At 34.2% G+C, this 14,718-nt stretch overlaps 1 protein-coding gene across 10 annotated transcripts in view; it reads left to right on the plus strand.

The window, feature by feature from the left end:
* MIPOL1 (mirror-image polydactyly 1) overlaps positions 1 to 14,718 on the plus strand; it is a 365,075-nt gene that overhangs the window by 161,853 nt on the left and 188,504 nt on the right. For 8 of the 10 annotated variants that reach the window (XM_064365793.1, XM_012469139.3, XM_064365792.1 and 5 more), the window contains one exon: positions 6,332 to 6,439. The exons of the other annotated variants lie outside the window; for them this stretch is intronic. In XM_064365793.1, coding sequence (XP_064221863.1) covers positions 6,332 to 6,439 — 108 coding nt within the window. The remainder of the gene's footprint in view (positions 1 to 6,331; positions 6,440 to 14,718) is intronic. 10 annotated transcript variants of the gene reach the window in all.

Genomic DNA, 14,718 nt, shown 5'->3' on the forward strand with positions numbered 1-14,718 from the left:
TATAATTTGAAGTGAGGTAAAGTGAGTCCTCCAGTTTTGTTCTTTTTGCTTAGGGTAACTTTGTCTCTTACGAGTTGTTTCTTGTTCCATATAAATTTTTGGATTGTTTTTTCTATTTCTGTGAAGAATGGCATTGGTATTTTGATAGTGGTTACATTGAATCTGTATATTGCTTCGGGTAGTACAGAAATTTTAACAATATTGATTCTTCCAATGCATGAACATGGACAATCTTTTCATTTTTCGATGTCCTCTTCAATTTCTTTAATCAGTGTTTTATAATTTTCATTATAGAGATCTTGCATTTCTTTAGTTAAATTAATCTTTTGGTATTTAACTTTATCTGTGGCTATGGTAAATGAGAGTACTTTCTAAAATGTCTAAAATTGCTACTGATTTTTGTATGTTGATTTTGTATCCTTCAGCCATACCAGATTTGTTTATCAATTGTAATAGTTTGTGTGTGTGTGTTTCTGTGTGTGTGTGTGTGTGTGTGTGTGTGTGTAGTCTTTAGGTTTTTCCAAATGTATGATTATATCATCTACAAACAAGGATAATTTGACTTCTTCCATTCCAGTTTGGATGCCCTTTATTTCTTTTTCTTATCAGATTGTTCTTGCTTGGACTTTCCGTACTATATTGAATAGCAGTGGTGACAGTGGGCATGCTTTTTGTGTCCCAGATCTTAGAGGAAAGGCTTTCAGCTTTTTTCCATTCAGTATGATGCTTGCTGTGGGTCTGTCATATATGGCTTTTATTATGTTGATGTACATTCCTACTATACCCAGTTTTTTGAGTATTTTTATCATGAAGGGATGTTAAATTTTATCAAATATATTTTCAGCATCAGTTGAAATAATCATATGGTTTTTGTCCTTCACTCTGTTGACATGATATATCACATTTATTGATTTATGTATGTCGAATCATCTTTGCATCCCATGGATAAATCCCACATAGTCACGATGAATGATCTTTTTAATAGATTGTTTATCTCATTTGCTAGTATTTTGTTGAGGATTTTTTTTATTGTATTTTAGGTTTTGGGGTACATGTGAAGAACATGCAAAATTGTTGCATAGGTACACACGTGGCAGTGTGATTTGCTGCCTTCCTCCCCTTCACCTATATCTGGCATTTCTTGCCATGCTATCTCTCCCCACCTCCCCAACCCCCACTGTCCCTCCCCTGTTTCCCCCCAACAGACCCCAGTGTGTGATGCTCCCCACCCTGTGTCCGTGTGTTCTCATTGTGCAACACCCGTCTATGAGTGAGAACATGCGGTGTTTGATTTTCTGTTCTTGAGTCAGTTTGCTGAGAATGATTGATGATTTCCAGGTTCATCCATGTCCCTACAAAGGACACGAACTCATCATTTTTGATGGCTGCATAATATTCCATAGTGTATATGTGCCACATTTTCCCTGTCCAGTCTATCATCTATGGGCATTTGGATTGGTTCCAGGTCTTTGCTATTGTAAACTGTGCTGCAATGAACATTCGTGTGCATGTGTCCTTATAGTAGAACGACTTATAATCCTTTGGATATATACCCAGTAATGGAATTGCTGGGTCAAATGGAATTTCTATTTCTAGGTCCTTGAGGAATCCCCACACTGTCTTCCACAATGGTTGAACTAATTTACACTCCCACCAACAGTGTAAAAGTATTCCTATTTCATTTCTCCACATCCTCTCCAGCATCTGTTGTCTCCAGATTTTTTAATGATCGTCATTGTAACTGGCGTGAGATGGTATCTCAATGTAGTTTTGAATTGCATTTCTCTAATGACCAGTGATGATGAGCATTTTCACATATGTTTGTTGGCCTCCTGTACGTCTTCTTTTGTAAAGTGTCTGTTCATATCCTTTGCCCACTTTTGAATGGGCTTATTTGTTTTTTTCTTGTAAATCTGTTTTAGTTCTTTGTAAATTCTGGATATCAGCCCTTTGTCAAATGGGTAAACTACAAAATTTTTTTCCCATTCTGTTGGTTGCTGATTCACTCTAATGACTGTTTCTTTTGCTGTGCAGAAGCTGTGGAGTTTGATTAGGTCCCATTTGTCTATTTTGGCTTTTGTTGCCAATGCTTTTGGTGTTTTGGTCATGAAGTCCTTGCCTACACCTATGTCCTGAATGGTTTTGCCTAGATTTTCTTCTAGGGTTTTTATGGTGTTAGGTCTTATATTTAAGTCTTTAATCCATATGCCAATGGAACAGAACAGAGGCCTCGGAGGCAACACAGCATATCTACAACCATCTGATCTTTGACAAACCTGACAAAAACAAGCAATGGGGAAAGGATTCCCTGTTTAATAAATGGTGTTGGGAAAACTGGCTAGCCATGTGCAGAAAGCAGAAACTGGACCCCTTGCTGACACCTTACACTAAAATTTGTTGAGGATTTTTACATCAATATTCATCAGAGTTATTGGCCTACAGTTTTCTTTTTTTGATGTACCTTTGGTTTTGGTATTATGATAATACTGACCTCAGAGAATGTGCTTAGAAGTTTTCCCCCCTCTTCTGTTTTTCAGAATAGTTTGAGGATTGGTATTAAATCTTCTTTAAATATTTGTTAGAATTCAGCAGTGAAGCCATCAGGTCCCAGGCTTTTCTTTACTGAGATACTTTTTATTATGGCTTCAGTCTCATTGCTTGCCATTAGTCTGTTCAAGTTTTGGATTTCTTCCTTGTTCAATCTTGGTAGGTTGTTTATGTCTAGGAAATGTGTCCATTTCTTCTAGATTTTCCAATGTATTGGCATATAGCTGCTCATAGTAGCCACTAATAATCCTTTGAATGTCTGCCATATTGGTTGTAGTATCTCTTTTCATCTGATTTTACTAGATCTTCTCTCTTTTTTTTCTTAATCTGGCTTTTGTTATGTTGATCTCTTGTATTGTTTTTTCATTTCAAATTTCTTCATTTCTGCTCTGATCTTTGTTGTTTCTTCTACTAATTTTGGGTTTGGTTTGCTCTTTTCTAATTTTTTTAAGATGCATTGTTAATTTGTTTATTTGAGGTTTTTCTTCTATTTTGCTGTAGACACTTATCACTATAAAATTCCCTCTTAGTACCCGCTTTTGCTGTATCCTGTAGCAATGTTGTGTTTCCATTTTTATTTGTTTTGAGAAGTAATTTCCTTCTTAATTTCTTTATTGACCCACTGGTCATTCAGGAGTATATTGTTTAATTTCAATGTGTTTTTTATAGTTTCCAAAATTCCGCCTGTTATTAATTTCTCATTTTATTCTATTGTGGTCGGAGAAGATGTTTGATATGATTTCAGGGTTTTTTTCAAATGTTTTAAGACTTGTTTCATGACCTAACATATGGTCTACCCATGAGAATGATCCATGTGCTGAGAAAAAGAATTTGTATTCTGCAGCCATTGGATGAAATGTTCTGTAAATATCAATTTAGTCTATAGTTCAGGTTAAGTCTGAAGTTTCTTTGTTGACTTCTTTATGGAAAATATGTTCATCCCTGAAAATGGGGTGTTGGTATCTCCAGCTATTATTGTATTGGAGCCTATATCTCTCTTTAGCTCTAATAATACTTGCTATATATATATATATATATATATGTGTGTGTGTGTGTGTGTATATATATATACACATATATATATGTGTATATATATATACACACACACACACACATATGTATATATATGCTTCAGTGTTCAGTGCATTTATATTTAAAATTGCTATATCTTCTTGCTGAATTGACCACTTTATCATTATATAATGACCTTCTTTGTCTCTCCTTAAAGTTTTTGTCTTGAAATTTATTTTGTCTGATGTAAGTATAGCTATTCTTGCCCTTTCTGTATTATTTAAATGACAAATTTAACAATTAAAAAACATGTTGAAAAATTAATTTGGTGAGAATATCGATAAAACTTGAGATGTGATTAAAGGATATGATCTTTATCTGCTTTATAAATATTTTATGAAATTATAAAGTGAGAGTAATTAATATAGTATGCCACCTCCTAATGAATAAACTGTTTAGTCCCATTGCTTCAAAATAAATGTCAAAATCACAGAATTTAATAAAAGTAAAAAGAAACAAACCACTGGAAATTATACATGAATATGTTTTCATGGGGATTATGTTAGGGTTTTCAAGGATAATGTCAAATGAAGAAATAATATATGATTACATAAATTTAAATAAACAATGTAGTAAATATGCTACAAATATTTATTTTACAAGAACATTTAGTATTTCTTGAGCATGAATAAGTGAATTTTTTTTTTTTATGTTTGCATGATGTACGTGGGAAAAATTCCTATTCCTGAGTGATTTCTAATGTATTTGGAATGAAAAGAAAGGTGATCACACAACTCTTGACCATGCTTCCTCATTTTCTTCAGATTAACTCCTTAAGTTTCTACCTTCATTTCTTTTCTCATGTATTCTTCTTCTTTCTCCAGTGTCACCTACAAAATCATATCCCCAAAACAAGCCCAACTCAGATGTTACCAGTTCCGTGAAACATTCTTTCTCCCATAGCCAAAATAATCTCCCCCACCTTTGAACCCTTATAGGTCATACTTATTACATTTTAATATTTATCAATAATTTTGTATTAAATTTAATTGAAAAAGTAAAGGATAATTTTAGTAGAGAATAACTCTACTGTATTGTGACAGTGCTGTACCTTATTCATTTTCTTGGGTCATAATTTGTGTCTTCAGTAACATACACTGTGATTTGATTGCATTCTTACCAAATATTTTGTTAAACTGGCTAAAAAAGACAGAGATATAATTTAATGTATAGATCATGTGTCTCCTGAAAATAAATGCCAAATAATATGTGTCGCAAAATTTTCATGTAAATTTTTAAAAATATGATAGGTGAATTAAGTTGTCATACAGCACATGATGGAATAGACAGGGCGATGTAAAAAAATCTTCACTGTCAGTATTATATTTGCAGAATTTAGTTTCAACAAAACTATCTGCTAAATTGTTAATATTAATTAGAAATGCCCTGATTTTATGGTTATTTTATTTATTTGTAGTGTGTTTTGGTTTTATAATTGTATTATATATGCATGAAGTATGTATACTCAATTTTATATTTATATACAAGTATCATCAGGGAATCTAAGTCAATATCAGCAGTCTGGTAAGACTTTTTCTTCTAAAACACTTTGTATATTACTCAAGGTTGTGAAATATTGATACATACTGCATAGTATTATTCAGATCAGAGGCAGAAGAAATCAGAGTATTACGAAATGTCATTTTGGATGACAGCTGCTTCGTGATTGTATCATAAGTAATGATTTTTTTATTGATCCATTATGACAACTAGCCATTTGGCAAATAATCTAGAAAGAACTTTGTCCAGATCTTAAAATCAGTATGTGTTTTTATTAGTTGTTTTCAAAATATTCTAATTTTAATATAGTTAAGGAATGGTTTTTAACTTTTTCCTCAATGATGGGTTTAGTACTTTATTTCTTTAATCCCCCATGTATCTTCATATTGTCCTGATTTTCAGCTTACCATTTTATAGCCTGTATAATTATTGTGAGAAATGTTTTACATGTTTATATTGAAATCTTATATTCAAATGGCAAAATATTTTAAAAGATTTTTGAACATAGATGCCTCTGTTGGCTCATTGATACTATTACTTATAATTGTTTTACTTATTTCCTCTTATATTCTTTACTTGTATTCCAAGTAGGTGAAAATGGACATTTCACATACCTGTTATCACTTCTACTTAAAAGTAAAATTTGGTCAAAATAGGAGCAATTAAAAGCACTCAATTCTTTATCTATTTCCAAGTCTTGGCACTCTGGTTCTTGCTCTTTTCCATATAAAATTGATTCCTTAGTTATTTCTAAAAACTGGAAGTATTTCTGAATGTATACCTTATAATTTTTATTTTTTAAGTGTTAATTAAAGGTGATTATGCAGTATCATATTGTAGTTGACTTAGAATCCAATATAATTTTTAGAAGCATGCTTTTATTCAAACAACAGATAGATAATTAGAACCATTTGGATAAAAAATAAAATAATTTTAAATATGGTTTGACCTTAATTTTATAAAAGTATGTATTTTTGTGATTTGTATAATAATGTTCAGATTAACAAACTCACTGAAAATTGTCATTGAGTTTTTAGAATACTATAAGCAATGTTTTTTATGTATTGTACTTAACATTACTTTCACTTACCATTCTTGTTGCAAAAAAACCCTTGTCTTTTAGAGAATACTATATTATTTACATTAATTCATGTGGCTTGGTGAAAAAAATGCTGTAACTCCTTTACTTAATGGGATTCTTCCCCTGTGGCAGTGCAAACGGCTAGAGCAGGAGCTTCATCATCTGAAAGAACAGAACCAGACTTCAGCAAACAACATGAGACATCTGACTGCTGAAAACAATCAAGAACGTGCTCTGAAGGTAAATCTCTGTTCCTTCTTGCAGGCAAATTAAGGTTGTAAGCCCTTGGTGCCAGCTTTCTGTGCTGCATATATCAGTTGTGTACATTTCAGCAGAAGTGAGCTGTGGTGTTTGCCAACAACCCCTTCTTTAAACACAGATATAGCACCCTTCTGTTATGGTATTATTTATTTCATGTATGTGCACATGAAAACAACATATTTTCTGAATTTTGAGTGGTGGTATATTAATAACTTTTGGTTCATTTATTGTTTCTTTTTTTATATCATTACCTTTTGTAGTTAATAAAAAGTGACCACACTAAAAGAAAAAAAATTAAATCATAGGCCTTTGCTTTGCATCAATAGCTATTATAATAATTTTTAAAAGACCTTGTAATATTAGTCACCCACAGAACTGACAGTCCTTAAGAATATGTGAATGTGTTTGGGAATCGAAGAGGTACTTTGAATGTTACAACAGACGAAATAGAAAGATGTTAAATAATAAATTCAACTAGAACTTGAAACAAATGAAGCGCACATTTCATGACAAAAAGTTCTGTCTCATTGTAATATAGATCGAGTAATTATGAAAAAGGACACGATTTTAATTCTACTAATTATATTTTTTTCTCAAGGTACTTGAGACTTTTCGTTCTACTTTTTTTTTTTTTTTTTTAAAGACAGGGTTTCACCATGTTGGCCAGACTGGTCTTGAACTCCTGACCTCAGGTGATCCGCCTGCCTTGGCCTCCCAAAGTGCTGAGATTACAGGCATGAGCCACCACGCTTTTGCCTCGTTCCCAGTATAGTGCCTGTACACAGTAGTTGTCTCTACCTTCAAGGTGCTTGCATTCTCATGGTAACCTGTTAAGGTTTAAAAAAAGAAATCCATGGGAAACAGAAGAGATTCATCATTGTTTTTATTGTACAATTAGAAAAGGTTTGCTACCAAGAAGGTTATATTTTACTTTGCTGTCTTAAATTTGTTTTTTGCTGCATATTACAGAACAATATCATGGCATTAGCCATGTAACTCATTAATCTGGAATCATGTACCAAAATTGAGGAGAATGGTGACATTTTAATGTAGAAAATATTTTTAATTTGTCTAAGAAGTGTAAGATTTGGTAGAAATAAGATTTTTCCACAAAATGTATTTAGCTTCATTTTTATCTTCTTAGTGGTAGGCTTATAATAACTTCATTATTATTATTTAATGCACTTTCTTCTTTAGATAGATGAAAACAATAAATGAGAAAGGAACAAAAAAGAATTTACTATTTTATGAAAACTAAGAATAATCATTTTTAAAATGTATACTTGCAAAATAGAAAACATTAATTGAAAGGCAGCCTCCATAATGTGTGCTAATTTATTATCAGTATTATGGGACAGATTTCATAGGCTTAATATAATATGCCTGTCTCCATTTAAAACAGTGCCTAAAATAAATATTCTAGAAATATCCAGAAATAGATGGAATAGATACTTTTTGTTTGTTTGAGACAGAGTCTCACTCCATTGCCCAGACTTGAGTGTAGTGGCGTGATCTCGGCTCACTGCACCTCTGCCTCCTGGGTTCAAGTGATTCTCCTGCCTCAGCCTCCCAGGTAGGTGGGACTACAAGTGTTCACCACCACACTGGCTAATTTTTGTATTTTTAGTAGAGTCAGGGTTTCCCCTTGTTGGCCAGGCTGGAAATAGATAAATTTTAATAAGAATTTATTAAAATTAGAAGGAAATAAGTAGAACAAAAGAGTCCTGGAAGTTTAAAACAAACATTAAACCCCCATAAGATAGAAATTTCTATTAACTATAGACTACTATCTAATTTAAAATAATATAGCTATGATTTTACTTCTGACATATATACTGTATTAAAATCTTTTCTAGTTGCACATCTTTTTTTTGCAAAAGTCTCAAATTTTTCTGCCGTCTTGTAATCCTTCATAACATTCATTAGGTAAGCTAGCTTAAATTATTGGTGAAGATGAGAGGAAGAATTAACTTTTAAGAAGTCATCAGCTCAATCTCTTTTAATCATCTGTGTTCATTTAAGCTTGTTTTAAAATTGTCTGTCTTATATAACACTAACTGAATAATTTTTTAGTAATTTTATGCCATATTTCCTCATAAGAAACTCATTTTGTTCTGAAAATTAGATCAATTATAATACATTTGCTTTATTCTAAATTATTTTTTAAAAAACTACTCTTACCTTCCAGGAATTTTTGGTTTTTATTTGATGTACTAATTATAGCACTATGTATCTTTAAGTTGTCATATGAGTTATGAATAATAAGTTTATTACCAAGCTACCTGGTGAGTGAACAGTTTGCCTTCTTTCTGAGCAATATGTTTTATCTTTTACAACTTATTTATATCATTTTTTTTTGTTTGTTAACTGATTTAATATTTAGTTAGTATCTTAATGAGTGTGAGGAAAAACCTTTTTTTTTTTTTTTTTTTTTTGAGACAGAGTCTCGTTCTGTCACTAGGTGCCAGGCTGGAGTGCAGTGGCACGATCTCGTCTCACTGGAACCTCTGCCTCCCAGGTTTAAGCAATTCTTCTGCCTTAGCCTCCTGAGTAGCTGGGACTACAGGCGCGTGCCACCACAACCCCCTAATTTTTGTATTTTTTAGTAGAGACAAGGTTTCACCATGTTGGCCAGGATGGTCTCGATCTCTTGACCTCGTGATCCGCCTGCCTCAGACTCCCAAAGTGTTGGGATTACGGGCGTGAGCCATGGCGCCTGTCCAGGAAAAACTTTTTTATAAAGAATCGCTGTCTCTAAACTTTCAGTTGGCCAATTATATTTCTAGTATTTTATTATAAATATTATTATTAATTATCATTATTAAGTGTCAACTTGAGTAGGGTAGGAACTGAAAAATTGATGCTTTATTTTATTGAATTACATGGAAATTCCTAAAAGTAACACTTCTAGAGATATACTTAGGGGGAAAACAATCAAAATTAATGGTCATACACTACACAGAACTTTGATTATGGCAAAATCAGATGTTATACAAGGAAACACTTTTTAATACTAGTCTCATTTTAACAATAATGTCTTTGTTTATTCTAATACCCAGACATTTTTTTCTAAGTTACTTTTTATGGTAGAGCCTAAGATTAGATTTTTAGTGGTCATTTATAAGCACTCTTTTTAACTTAGGATGCAATTATAGTAGATAAATTTGCAGGTTGGACGTGGTAGCTTATGCTTGTAATCCCAGCACTTAGGGAGGCTGAGGCGGGCAGATCACTTGGGGTCAAGAGTTCGAGATCAGCCTGGCCAACATAATGAAACCCCTTCTCTACTGAAAAATACAAAAATGAGCAGGCCATGGTGGCGGGTGCCTGTAATCCTAGCTACTCAGGAGGCTAAGGCATGAGAATTGTTTCAGCCCAGGAGGCAGAGTTTGCAGTGAGCAGAGATCATGCCACTGCAGTCCAGCCTGGGCAAAAGAGCGAAACTCTGTCTCAAAAAAAAAAAAAATTGCAAGACATAGCACTGTTTCTCCTACTTTTATGTTTTCAGTTTTCCCTAATAACAAGCAAAACACAGTGGTATCTACAGGAAAAGGGACTGAATTATACTGATACTAGTATATACTCTGAAAGTTGCTTTTTAAAAAAAGAGCTCATGTTCTCATTTAATGTAAATTTTATGTACTTATGTTAATTGGTTTCTTGAAGAACATGAAACATGTAAGTTTTTTTGTTTGTTCATTTTGAGACAGAGTCTCACTCCATCACCCTGACTGGAGTGCAATGGCACGATCTTGGCTCACTGCAGCCTCTGACTCCCAGGTTGAAGCGATTCTCTGGCCTCAGCCTCCTGAGTAGCTGGGATTACAGGTGTGCACCACCATGCCGGCTAATTTTTGCATTTTTAGTAGAGACAGGATTTTGCCATGATGCCCACACTGGTCTCGAACTCCTTGCCTCAAATGATCCTCCTGCCTCACCCACCCAAAGTTCTGGGATTACAGGTGTGAGTCACCATGCCCAGCCTTGAACATATACTGTTTTTAAAATAAATTTGCATTAGCTTTAAATATGTAGACATCAAACTTAATAAGAAATTTCATATATATTGCCTTTCCTTTTAAAAAATTATCGTTATTGTTACTATAATTTTTTTTAGATGGGCATGTCAACTCTTGACCCCAAGTGACATCCACAGGCTGGAGTGCAGTGGCACAATCACAGCTCACTATAGCCTTGACCACCTTGGCTCAAGTGATTCTCCTGCCTCAGCCTCCCACATAACTGGAATCATGGCATGTGCCAACATGCCCAGCTGATTTTTTTATAATTTGTAGAGACGAGGTCTGAAACTCCTGGGCTCAAGTGAACATCCCTCCTTGACCTCCCACAGTGCTGGAATTACATACATGATCCACCATGCCCAGCCTCCTTTGTAATTTATTAATTTACCTTCCTTGTCACACATCATTACCTTCCCACTATTGGAATTGTTCAATGAATTCCATTGAAAGTGAATCTCCCTTAGACTATAAAAAAGCTCTGATGGTTAATAAAACTTTGATATTTATTATTTATTATCTTTAATCCCAATCAACCTAAGAGGAATAACTCATTTCAGTCTTGTTGGCACCCTCCCTCTTGACACACTTGCCTGTAGTTTCCTTTCTTCCTGTTCTCTTTCTTTCTCTCTCTCTCTCTTTCTCTTTCTCTCTTTCTCTCTCTCTCTTTCTCTCTTTTGACAGGTTCTTGCCATGTTACTCAGGCTGATCTCAAACTCCTGGGCTCAAGTAATGCTCCTGCCTCAGCCCCCAAGTAGTTGGTATTACAGGAAGTTACTGCTGTGACTGGCTTTTTGTAGTTTTCTGTTACTGTATTCCCATTATTTTTCTCTTCTTTAATTGTTCTTCCTTACTTAGTCTTGATAGCTGGTGCCCATTTTTCTATTTCTAAAGAATAGATGTTTCTCTGGTTAGTTCCTTACTCTTATTTCTTAAAATAAACTTTGCTTTTTAGAGTAGTTTTAGGCTCACATCCAATTTGGAAAACACAGAGAGTTTCCATATACTTACTGCTCCCACAGACAATCTCTCCCACTATCAACATCCTGCACCAGAGTGGTACATTTGTTATAGTCAGTGAACTTGCATTGACATCATTATAACCAAAAGTCTATAGTTTACATTAGAATTCACTTGGTGTTGAACATTGAATAGTTTTTGATAAATGTATAATGTTATGTAGCCATTATAGTATCATGCAGGACAGTTTCACTGCCCAAAATATCCTCTGTGTTCTGCCTGTTCATCCCTCCTGACCCACTAGCTTTTGGCAACCACTAAGCACTTTGCTATTTCTATAGTTGTGCTTCTTCCAGAATGTCATATAGTTGGAATCATAGAATATGTAGCCTTTTCATATTGGCTTCTTTAACTTAGTAATATACATTTAAAATTCTATATGTCTTTCGATGACTTCATAGCTCTTTTTTTTAAGTGCTTAAAATATAGGGCTTTTTTTCTCTTGCTCAAAAAAAAGTCAGGATATATTTGCTTAATGTTCTGTCAGTGGCTCATGGTCTAAGAGGTTTGCTGGTGCTAAAGTCTTAGCACCAGCCAAATCATATTTAATTGTCCGGATATACCACAGTTTATTTATTCAGTCGTCTACTGAAAGGCATCTTTGTTACTTCCAAGTTTTGGCAGTTATGAATAATCCTCCTATAAACAGCCATGTGCATTTGATTTGTATGGACTCAGATGTTTTCGACTCATTTGAGTATGTACTAAGGAATGCAATTGCTGGATCATATGTAAAAGTATGTTTAGTTTTATAAGAAACTACCAATTGTCTTCCAAGGTTGCTGTACAATTTTGTATTCTTACCAGTAATGAATGAGAGTTTCTCTTGCTCCATATTCTCACAGAAGTTTGTGTTTCTTTTTTGTAGTCTTCTCAATTTCATCTTTTCCTATGGCATCATCTATCATTTTTGTCCCAATGACTTTCATGTCTGCTCTTCCACTTGAATATCTTAATGTCTGCTTAACCACAGCAAGTCTGAAACCAGATGCCTAATTTGACTCTGTAAGCCTTCTCCCCAGGAAGAAGTCAGGTCCTGAGTCAAACACTATTGACTGTATAACTCAACATTTATTTCCAGTCATACTGTCCTTTGCATGCCTCTGCTATAGACACTGGGAAAGTTAAATACTTTCTCAGCTTTTCTTTTTACCAGTGAGACATAAAAGTGAGGAAGTAAGTAGTGGAGGAAGAAAGAGGAGCATCTCTGTAAAAGTTTTTGTTTTCCTTACATAAGGGCAGATGAAGTAAACATCACTCCTTCTTCCCTTCTTATTACCTGCTGTCTGGAACTGCAGCAGTCATTTTATAGTCATGAGAAAAAGGCCAAGGATAGCTGGCTGTAACACCAGTGAACCTCTTAGCTAATGAGCCACTGATAGAATGTTAAGCAACTATATCATGACATTTTTGGGGGCAAGAGAAAATAGCCCTATATTTTAAATCATTCTTTATGATTTTCTATTATTTACTGCCAAATTGGTCTATTAACATCTATCAATTAATCGTACTACCATCCTTCTAGGTGTGTAGGCTAAGACAGTTGACATAATCTTCATATCCTTTCAAGCTCTCTCCCCCACCATAAAGCAATTCTACATTCAGTCTTGACAGGAATGTGGTAGTTATTTCTTTTCTATTTTTATGCCTTTTTTTTAAGAGACAGGCTCTTTTCACCCAGGCTGGATGGAGTACAGTGGTATGATCATATTCCTATACATAGGTATATGATCATGATAACCTCCAATTCCTGGGCACAAGTGGTCCTTCTGCCTCAGTCTCCTTAGTAGCTATAACTACAGGTATATGTCACCATACTGCACTCATTTTTAAATTTCTTGTAGAGGCAAGAGTCTTGCTATAATGACCAGGCTCGTCTCAAACTCCTGGCCTCAAGCCAGGCCTCCCAACTAGGCCTCCCAAAGTGCTGGGATTGCAGACATGAGCCACTGTGCCCAGACTTCACTGCCATTTTTATTGTCTATTCTATGTTAAGTTCATGATCTGGATGATAGTAGTATCCTCCTAACTAATTATTCTGTCCTCAGTTTTTCACCTCTTAAGCAGTTGTGACGCTGTCATCAGCTATCATTCTAAAATATAGGTGATACTTTTCCACTCAAAAACCTTTGCTAATTCTTGCATTTTCTGCAGTGTAATAAGATATAGATATCTTGAGTGACCCTACTGATAAAAGTGATGAAAAAGGACAGTGATAATTTGTATTTTAAGAGTGTTTTTTAAATACGCTCTTGAGAAAGGAAGAAAATGAAGAATCTGCATAGGCCTCAAACAAAGTGGAAATGAGAAAAACAAAACAAAACATGGGGAATAAGTTATTGCCTGAACCTGCCTTTCACACTGAATAAATCTGTCAAATCTTGGTGAATTTGATCTTCCATATTAGTGGCTGCAGGGTCAAGAGAGACAGGAGTTAGACAGAGCCAAGAGCGCATTTCTGCCAGTGAGTGTTATAATTAGAGATCCTTTTGTGAAACTACTATTCTTGATGGTCACAGCATTAGTGTTTAGGTAAACAATAGGCAGGTGCTTCATACAAATAAGATTGGAAGTGAATTTGACTTTCTTGACTGTGAAGGGGGAAAAAAATCTCTGAAAATTTGCCATCCACAGCCAGCTTTTGGGCAGGTTTAGAACCACATGGGTGGGTAGCCTGAATTTTTCCTACATGTGTGGTTCTAAAAGTCAAGGACTTAATTTAAGTGGTCCTGCCCTGAAAGGGCCCATAGACAACAGACAGAAGGAAATTGTCTTCACTTTAGGCATCTAATAATTCCTATATATAAAATTTCAAAGACCCTGAGCTCACAGAAAAAGAAATCAGAAAACACATAAGAGAAAAAGGCACTTGTAATGAAAATCAGCAAAAATATACAGCAGCAAAATTATATAGTTCAACAAATAGTTCCAATATTTTAATATATCTGTCACAATATGATATGTGTGTTTATTATCTTTTAGGAAAAAAGAGAGGCTTGAAAAGAGCAAGTAAACTGATGAAAAATGACTGAAAATCCACTCAGTTTTAGTAAAATCTAATTCAATCATTAGATTGAACTCATAGAAATTTAAAACAAAATATTGAAAATTAAACATATAGCAAATAGGTTTAACAGCAGATTACACAGAGTTTAAGAAAATATTAGTAAACTGAAAGATCAGAAGCAAGTATGAAAATGGAAGCCAGAGAGACAAAGA

This window comes from Aotus nancymaae, unplaced genomic scaffold (assembly GCF_030222135.1).
Source record: "Aotus nancymaae isolate 86718 unplaced genomic scaffold, 86718_ANA_hifiasm-v0.15.2.pri h1tg000062l, whole genome shotgun sequence".
NCBI lineage: Eukaryota > Metazoa > Chordata > Mammalia > Primates > Aotidae > Aotus > Aotus nancymaae.